At 41.0% G+C, this 10,001-nt stretch overlaps 1 protein-coding gene across 2 annotated transcripts; it reads right to left on the bottom strand.

Annotated features, from left to right (window-relative positions):
- Positions 1-446: 446 nt before the first annotated feature.
- Positions 447-8,956, bottom strand: tbx3a (T-box transcription factor 3a). 2 transcript variants are annotated; one of them, XM_052031958.1, is made up of 7 exons: positions 8,390-8,955; positions 6,936-7,203; positions 5,691-5,837; positions 4,053-4,129; positions 3,510-3,673; positions 2,352-3,013; positions 447-1,685 (listed from the first exon to the last, which is right to left on the bottom strand). In XM_052031958.1, exons 1-7 carry the CDS (start codon positions 8,779-8,781, stop codon positions 1,224-1,226), a joined length of 2,172 nt encoding a protein of 723 aa, XP_051887918.1. In that variant the 5' UTR covers positions 8,782-8,955; the 3' UTR covers positions 447-1,223. The 2 variants fall into 2 exon arrangements, with proteins under 2 accessions (XP_051887918.1, XP_051887919.1); XM_052031959.1 differs by lacking the exon at positions 5,691-5,837 and having other exon boundaries at positions 8,390-8,956.
- Positions 8,957-10,001: the final 1,045 nt, after the last annotated feature.

Raw genomic sequence — 10,001 nt, 5'->3', positions numbered from 1 at the left:
GTAAGAAGGGAGAATATTTAAGATTAATAATAAGATTATGGAACAGAGTGAGGGGACGATTTAATACATTGCAGACAACACGTATATAATAGGGGACGGTTTAACAAGCTGCGGAGTGGGTTTAAATGATAAATACAGTTGGAAAGGGCGATATGTAACACAGTGGGAAGGGAAATAACTTGACAGAGCAGTGAGGTAAATAAGAAGATGCGACAAGGTGGAGAAGGTAGGCAAAACAATGACAGGATAGGGGATTCTGTGGTAGGATCGATGACAGCTGGTGAAACTGCTTGTGAGAAATTTCACACCTTAACAACGTAGCTGAACATTTTTAAAGTCGATGATTAATTATCAAATAATATAATGATCTCACCAAACTCATCTACAGGCTAGGCCGTGCAATTGACTGTAGGTTTGATTGGAATAACAGGTACAAGAGACTTGGATAAAAATTTATTGAAACATTTTATGAGAACTTCAAAGCGAAACAAATAGTACAAGAAAACCAAGAAAATTCAATATTTTATAACACAAAATATACCTTCATTTATTTTTAACTCTCGGCACTTTCAAGCTGTAAGCATAAAATTTCCATTCGTTTCGACACACCAAGAACCCACCCTCCCCCAAAAGCGTCTTCATTACTTTTCAAGCAACAGGTGAGCCCATTTATTTTGTTTTGTTACTCTAAACTGTAAAGACAGTAGCACTTTAACACTGAAACAATGGTAAAAGCTAAAAATGGCACGTCTTGTACTCTACAAAGGTTTTGTCATAATGTAGGAAGGTAACACATTACTAGGTAAAATAGTGGTAACAATGCCGGCACTCTTGATTAATAAGGAGTTGTATTGAAATGGGTATGACTAACGAATAAAGGCTTGGAGCCTTATATACAGATGTATGTACACCAACAATAAATTAAAGAATAATTTCGAGTATTCTAATTTCAGTATATTTACACGTTATCAAATAATTACATAAATACTTTATAATAGTCTCCGTTTCCTTCTGTTATTGCATATATATGAAAAGCAGATTGACATCTACAACCCAACTACCAACGGTGTCTGGAAACTTCCATCTTCCACTTTTCGGCTACTTTTTGTTGCTAATCTGGGAAACTCGATATGATCAAGGCTCTACACTAGCATTAAAAAAGAAACCAGATAATACGTGTGTGACATGCAAAGCCTCGTGGCTTTCGGCTATCACCGTCCTTATCAGGGGGAACCGCTCCTGGTTGACCGATCTTGTTTGGTATCCAGTCCACTGACCAGGCGCTGGATGTTCTGCAGCTCGCTGGATGTTTCTTTTTCTGAACACTGCTTCGGAGACAAGGAGACGGATCCCGAGGAAAGAGTCGAGGACCGGCTGTTCAGCTCTGACCCCGAGTCCAGGCCCGCTGACACAGGACTGGTTGCCATGCTGTTGACTTTAGCCTCGCCTGGAGTGGACATTGATGGCACGGCGGTGGTCAGCAAACTGCTACTGTCCATTCCGGGGACGGGGAACGTGTAAGGACTATACCTCAAGCGAGGCCGGACTGCGCCGAGGAACGGGTGGCGATGTATAGAGGACGCAACTGATGTGGGGACTCCAGCGGGCATTGACGCAGCGGCCGCTGCCGCCATGTAGGTGTAGGGATAAGGGAAAAGACTACCAAAAGGTGACATCGCAAGACCCTGTCAATGTAACAAGAAAAGGCAGTTTATAATTACCGATAACGCTGGATGCATCAGACTGTAGTCCCGCGTTTACCGATAAACTAATCTTCCAGATTGGAAAGCGAGATGATTATACTTCATGCAGTGATTTGCGCCATTAATGGACGAAATCTGGTAACGTGCAAAAGATAGCAGCCTCGGTGTACAGACACCCTTTTGGAAGGTTTACACCGCGCATGGCTTTAACCAACATGAAACAGAAATATTTCCATTACTTCCTCACCATACAGACATCATTCCAATGGACAAACATAAAATGCGATTTACAGTACTGTTAAGAGCAACAATAGAGCGGATCTGCTTGCAGCGGGCTGCTCTAACTCAATATTCCATATAATGGTAGGACATTCACAAGAGGAAGCCACTCGGCCCACTGTATCCGTGCCGATGCATTTTTTAAAGATTATACACTTGCACCACTTTGACGTTTCATGATTCTGTTCTCTTCGGTAGAATATCTTTAGGTTATTGTATATGGCATGTAAGTTCACTTTTCGCAAGTAGGGTGCCTTATTTAAAATATATTTTTAAAAAAGACCTGAATTTAAAATCCATTTCCACATGCAAAAGAGAGTAACGTTATAGTTAGAGAATTGATAAGAGACAAGGAGGATGTAGGTGTACCTGAGAGGCCAGGACGTGCTGCTGGAGGTGATAGGGTAGAGCCGTTGCTGATCCACCAGGTAATCCCTGCTGTGAGGAAGCAAGGGGGTCCAAGCTGCCGATCCCGCCCGCGGAGGCCGACATGGAGGCCAGAAGGTGGCCCATACCTGCTGCCATATTTGGGAAGGCCCCACCCATAGCAAACTGGCTAGGGTGCAAGAGAAGGGGATGTCCTGCGCCCAATGGGGTAAAGAAGTGCTGACCAGATAAGTTGTGAGAAAAGGCGAAGTTCTGTAAATGTCCATGGTTCAGGTGTGAGATGCTATCCGTCTGCACGGTTAGGGGTGAATAGGATTCCTTGCTCAACGCACTGGCTTCATCCCCTTTCTGATGGTCTCTGACTGGACTTTTGATCTCCGATCCCTCGCCATTAACGACTATAGTGCTGGAGGCGGTGTTTGTCGGGCTATGCTGCAAATCCGCTAAACTCTTATCAGTCCTGGCGCTTTCATGTTCTCTAATTCTGTTCACAGTGTCCGATGGGCGTTGGTGCGATTTGACAGAACTGCGCTCATCTTTTCGCTGCTCGGTGGTTGTGGAGAATTTCTCCGAGTCTGTCTCCGCTTGAATGGGGTCATCTTTAGTATCTATGTCGCTTTCTTCTCCATCACTTTGCAGAGCACCTGGAAAACAGAACAACAATAAATAACGTAGAGTAACCAATTTAAACATGGTGGCACTTTTCCTAGCAGGTCAATGGCCATGCGCACTTCAAGAGTTACCAGTTCTCAACGCTGGGGCAAACACCAATGCAATGACAATACTAGCAATTCGGGTGCGGAGGGATAGACCCAAATGTTCTAGTTTTACTTCTGCACCTTTTAAAAAAAAATCCCTGTTTTTAATGTTAAATACAAATTTGATGAATACGGAGATGAACTGTACTGGGTTTCTTTAAAATTCCTGCAAAATGTCATTGCTTCAAAAAGGAATACTGGCGTTTCACCCAATTCAGTACTATTCCAGGATACGCGTGGTGTCCTGCCTTACTTATGGTGTGAGGTGATTAAGATCTTTAATACAAACATGTCCCCGAATAATAGGCAAGAAAAACACAAACTTAGTCGCGCCTTATAAAAAGAACAAACAACCCCCTTGTGTAGCCAACAAAATAATAACCTTTTAAGTTGGCAGTCCCTGGAGTGGAAACAGCGGGAGAGGCGGACTGACCAAAGCATTTGAAAGTGGGCTGCTCGTTGGACGAATCGTCCGATGTCCCGTTCTCTTTGGAGCCTTTCTGCTGTTCTTCGTAGACTCGCAGCGATTGGATTGCCAATTGTTTTCTGTTTTTAAAAAAATAAATAAACAATGACAACGATTTGAGTCATCAAATAACTGTTCTTATTATTTCGCTCTAGAAATCAAACACCTTTGAGTCATTTTGGATCACGCAGTGGAGACTTGCACAGTAAAAGTCTCTGGCAGTGTGGTATGATTAGATAACGCCTTCACATTTCTAAAAATGAAACTTCTAAAATGACACTAAGCGCCAACATCAAACGTTGGGGTGAAAGTCATGACTGTTTCAGAATATAACAAGGAAATAAGCAATCCACAATCTCTCAGTCTGTATCGCTGAAACGGTAACACCACCACATTAGACATCAAGAATATAATGAGGCACACGTATTGACAAATAGACCCAAACTGAATCAATCTCACCTTTTCTCTCTCCTCCCATTCCCCGTGTCACGAAAACCTTTGGCAAATGGGTTGTTGTCGATTTTCAACTGAGTTATCTAGATGTTAAAATAACAAGTTTTATTCTTCCCTGTGTTCAGTGATACAACACAGTATCCACAATTGTCATTAACAGTTTACAGGCTCTAAGCATTATTCAGGAACGTTACAAGTGAAGAGCAGAGACCAGACACAACATTAATTTAACATTAGATTAATACCAAAGTTATTAACTTAAAAATGTCGAATTTTGTTAAAACTACGGCCGCATTGTATAGGTCACATGGTAAGGTTGTACCAATATTTAATGGCATATCTCATTTTCTGCCTTTATCTGATATGTTGCTACAACATTTCTTGCATTTTAATTCTTACGTTCAAGCTTAAAGATAGCACTAAAACTGAACACAACCGAACACACGGTGGAAACAGCGATGGCTTGATTTATTTTTGTACAGTGATCCGAGTTTAGCTTTATGGTGTTCAACGCGGAGTGTTTGTTCTATTAAATGTGAAGATCCTCAGTACAAATCACATATCTGCCCTCAAATAAAAAGTACTCCTTTCATGATAATCCCGGGTGAGCTGGAACAAGATAAGCATGTACTTTATCAGGGAGAAGGGGTAAAACTGGTCCGGCGTCACCATCGAAACTTGCCCTTTCTTGACAACAAAGTCAACAGTAACTTTATTGTCACATCATTTTCATTTCAATAGGGTAGAGAATTTAACGAGATCACTGTCATTTTAATAATGGGCTGGAGATAATAATCCAGAATATGGGAAACTGAAACCCAAAACGTCAAGGCAAGAATATATATATATATATATATATATATATATATATATTTGTATGTATGTATACACACTCTCTGAAATGAAGCTGCCCTTAATCAACGATGTGATGACCAAGGATTATCAGGTCACCGCAATATGTACCCACCTGTAACTCTCTTATTTAAAAAAACTATATGACCAGTTAGAAGTGCAATTTTGAGTTAGATACAAACACAAGAGTTCAATGTTCTTTTATAACTATTTGTATGAAATAACCAAGAGTAATTATAATTAATTGATCACCCTAATAGACTTGATACCTGTGCTAGGACAACACACCACTGCAACTCTTTTACCTAGACTATTGCGGTTCATCCACATTCGCACACTTTCTAAACACGGTGCGAAATGTGCCACTTGTTTTTAAATGACTGCAATTTCACAGCAGTTTAGAAATCTATCAAACCCTACTACTTCGTAGTGGGGAATTGTTCTAAAGATACGATCCATGCAAACATCTGCATTCAGAAAACCGGTGTCTACTGGTGTATAATTTAATCTATACTACAGAACAACGCATGAAATCTAAGTGCGCCACAATAGAGGTAGAATATTCAACAAGCACTCTTTTAAATTTAATTGCAATCCGTCGTCTACTTTTAAAACTCCTTATTGACCAGAATAAACCAAACAATTAAGATACAGGCAAAAAAAAAGTTTCACTACAACTTCGTCCTTTTGCCTTCCATCTGTATTTGATGCCTTATATTACTGGACACATGTGATTCAATCTAACAAGTTGCATTTATACACACTTTGCGAACTTCCATTTTTTTTACTCACCTTATCATTTTGATATGCAGTTACGGCTATGAATTCTGTTTCAGGGAAAACGTATGTCCGAAAAGTACTGTAAGGAAGTTTCAAAATGTCGTTCGCACGAACAATGTGAAACCTAGGTTGGTACTTGTGCATGGAATTCAAAATAGTCTGAAGAGAATAAGTCAACAATTATAATTCTCTCAAAGCGAACGCAGCTCTACACATTGTACCAATACTCTGGATACTGCCAGACTGACCCTTGGTTTGCTGCTGCTAAATTTAGTATAATATCGTTTTACTCGTTATATGCACACTGCTTACTAATGGTTGTTCAGCAATAACATAAACTAATAGCTGATCATTTTTTTTACATGGTAAGACAGATTTCAGCAGAAATGTAAATCTGGCCTTCTACGTGAACAACTGGCGGTGAGGTAACCTCTATAGTATTGCCTTCCCCACCGCTGTGAGTGCTAACAAAAATCATACGATACAATATTTTTTCTGAATCTGCTTGTCAGTATATAGTTACAAACGTATCTACGTCCATTTTTCTTTTTTTTTAGAAATATGCATTTGTATATACAAACACACACATGTAAATAAACTGCATCATAATTCACAAACAAAGCCAGCATGTAATTTGATAATCAGAACCATAGAATTTGTTAAATAGATAGCGATTCTTAAACAAGCCTGAGCAATTTTAACTTGCGCAGTGCACTGCTTTTTGAATGTCACTTTAAAATGTGTTGATTCCGGAGCTCCTGCTATCGTCATTGTTATTACAGTGGCTGGATTCTTGTTCCTCCTCCAGCAAGCACAATGCTTAATTCATGGCAGATTTGGCAAAAAAAACATTTTTAAAATATGCTTCCACTGTAAGACATTGTCCATTACTTCTAGATTTATTAATCAGAGAATTGAAAGAGTTTACCTATACCTTATCACTTTTTGGTTCTATTAAACAAATTGCCAAATATGTCCCTTAATGATCAAATACTTGCAATCTCAGATACCTAAAATGGCCGATCTACACAATACCCCAGGTTATGTGAACAATCATAAAACGCCGAATAAATATCAAAACCAAAGCCCTGCATAGTCCTCATGCCGACAGGCCCTTATTATGCGTTTTGTAAAAAATGATATTTTTTAGCTTACCACTTCAGTTTAAGATTACGAAATATCACTCATTTGAATTTATATTTTAAATCACTCGACCTAATTAGTTGAGATTAAGTCATAATAAAATATAAAACTTACAAATCCATGTTTGTCAGAAATGTTGTTTGTCAGTTTCAGCTTGTGAAAAGTGACGACTTTGGACATCCATTGCTCACCAGTAGCTGGGCTATCAGGGTGAATGTACATTCGCTTTGGCATTTCAGGGTCAGCTTTTCCAGCTACCATCCAGCGTGAGTTGTGGAATTTGTACCTACAGTCATCTGCTGCCACAATATCCATTAACAAAATATACTTGGCCTTCTTATCCAGTCCCGTGCACCTAACTTTAAATGGCGGGAACATTCTCCTGAAAGAAAACGTTAAGTTGACCTTTATAGCAGTAAATTGCCAGTATTGTACCCTCTACTGCAGAAACAACGTTAATGTCAATACTATTTTATGGTTGGAATTTAGACACGCAGGTAATCCTTCCTAAGGAATATTTGGGATAACAAATCTCAGTAGTGTTACTTTATATAAAAGTATAACAACACTGCAAAGGAAATGTTTGGAAGCCTTGTGAAATATGTTTAACATTTAGAAAATACTTCTGTTTATTTATTTAAAAAATGCATACCAAACCGTCGAAGCAGTAAGATTTAACCGGAGATATTTCCAGCTTAATTCTCAGTATGTCTAGTATAATTGATTGGGAAAAAAATATGATTAACAACTCTGTCCAAAGTATATGTATGTCTGGTACCTGGGTAAGGCCGCAGCTAACATTTATGGTTTTATAATCGCCAATTGGTGTCATAAAAAAAACTGCGTGAGTTAGAATGTTACTCTCACAGGTGTCGTGGAAACAATCTACCATACGCTTTCCCTCGAGATAAGTTGCAATTCCTCTTTTGGAACCTACGTATTGGTTTGGGACGTTGGTCGTGCATCCAGTGCATGGTATTTAGGATGCAGCTGCTTATTCCTACTGCGTTTGCTCAGATCAAATGAATGGATAAATAAAACTTCGCTAAGTCAGATTCCTCAATAGGCTCCCTTCAGAACACATGTGACCTTCCCGTCACAAGTAAGAACATATTTAAATTAAATTCATTACTATTCACGAAAATTAAATATTTGGCCGAGGTTATTTCCTTCTTAGTCCGACGATCTAAGATTGTCGCATCTCAGAAAAACAAAGATGCAGTTGAAAGGGTTCAGACACCCTTGCTATACTAATCCAATGAATATGTGGCTCCGGATAGCGAGAAGCTAACAGCCGAGCCAAACCATGTCACCAAAATGGATCATTATTCAGGAAGCATTTTTAGTCCAAGTGTTAGAAAACCCCCTTGTCAGATTACACTTTAAGAAGGACATTAGCCATTTTTTCTCAATTAAATCTACCTTGCGTACTTAAAACCTACAACGCAGTAAAATATATGTATTATCTTGTGGCAAAATTAAACGCGACTGAATATATAAAAAAATTCGTATGATTTCCAACCAGAAAGGCTGGCACTCGTCTCTTGAATGGATAAAAAGCGCTGTACCTTCCAGATTTGGTGATAACCATTTCAGTGCCACGCTTGTGAAACTGATCCCACAAATCTTTAGCTTCGAGTATAACTTTTGGGTCGTCTTCTACTTCTTCCTCGGGCTCCAGATTCTTAAGAGGCCTCAGATGCGAAGGCTGGTGGCCCATTGCCGATATAGCGAGTCCAGCCTCAGCTGCGCCGACAAGCTGATCCACAATGGGCTTGTTAAGTGCGCCCGGGAGTGTTAGAGAGGCCGCGCCGCTCGGCGGCAGGGCGAGAGCCGGGAAGAACGGAGGCTGGTGTCCCAAAGCAGCACTCATCGCAAAGTCCGGTGCCCGGTGAGGTAAGAACGGATGATAAGCCATACTTGTCCCCGGAATGACTGGCTCTCTCATCGGTAAATTCATTCACTCCCCGGATCTCTGTCGCACGACCACTTATAAGCACGGCATTATTACTGATAATATTATTGTTTCTTTTCTTCACATTAACAGAAAGTAAGACTGGTTGGCGGTGGCAGAGCCGAGGTGCATCTCCCCAAACAGTCAACTCTGATCTTTCTGTATGTGTGTGTGTGTATGTGTGCGTGTTGCGAATAGCTGAGCCCTGTTGATTGGCTATTTGACGCTTTCGGACCAATTGTGTGGCTCCATAGGCGTGGTTTTGACAACTAAAGCCGGGGATAGATGAGTTATAAAAAGAAGGTGTCGGAAACTGTAACGTACAGCGAGCATCACTACTTCAGCCGTGTGAATATGTCAACATCATTATGGGGAGGGGGGAGTAGAGGAGGGGACAGCCAATGGGAGCACACAGAGCCGCCTCAGGTGGCTTCACCCACCATTGACTACCAGGAAATGGGCAAGAAATCATCTGTCTCTCCACAGGCAAGCCGGGGTCTGCGCCAGACCGCCCCGCTGCCCCATTCTCGCCGTTACGCGCTGTCTCCGAAACATCACTTCTCCCTTCACACTAATCGGCAGCCGCCACCGCCAACGTCTTAACATGTCAGATTTGGGCGATTGCCATTTATTTTTATTCATGGCGATTTTGTGCTCCTTCGTCCTCTTCCCCGGGCCCTGCGGCACAGAGTGAGCTCGACATTTAATGTGCTGTAACAAAAGCGGGCAAGGCCGTGATATGTCCAGCGCTTTAATTGTATTTATTTATTGGCCGTGCTTTCAACAATAACAACAACAACAACAAAGCCTCATTTAACGAGGTGATTTAATTATCAGGACATGGCGCCTGATGGGCTGCTGTAGCTTAAAGACTAAGGACACTTTCTCTCTCTCTCTCTCTCTCGCTCGCTCGCTCTCTCTCTGAAAGCTGCTGCAAAAAGATTTGTAACTGCAAAGCATTCACATCGGCTGAATGCACGGAGATAGGAGCGGAACATCTAAAGTGATTAGCTCTTGTAACATTGCATTTTGGACGCACATGTTTAAGGGTGCTTGGCGCCAGCCTGCTGACGTCGAGTTGTAACTACCGTCGCGTATCACTTTTCGTTTTTTTTAAACCAAAATATCGCCTCCCTGATCTGTGAGTATATCCTGACGAAAAGCTCGCTCTGTCCACCACCAACCTCCGCGGTTGTAGCCAGCGATCTAACGACGTCTCATTGGCT

The sequence above is a fragment of the Pristis pectinata genome, chromosome 17 (assembly GCF_009764475.1).
Source record: "Pristis pectinata isolate sPriPec2 chromosome 17, sPriPec2.1.pri, whole genome shotgun sequence".
Classification (NCBI taxonomy): Eukaryota; Metazoa; Chordata; class Chondrichthyes; order Rhinopristiformes; family Pristidae; genus Pristis; species Pristis pectinata.
Note: the sequence above shows the minus strand (reverse complement) of the source record. Positions and strands in the feature narration are given on the sequence as shown.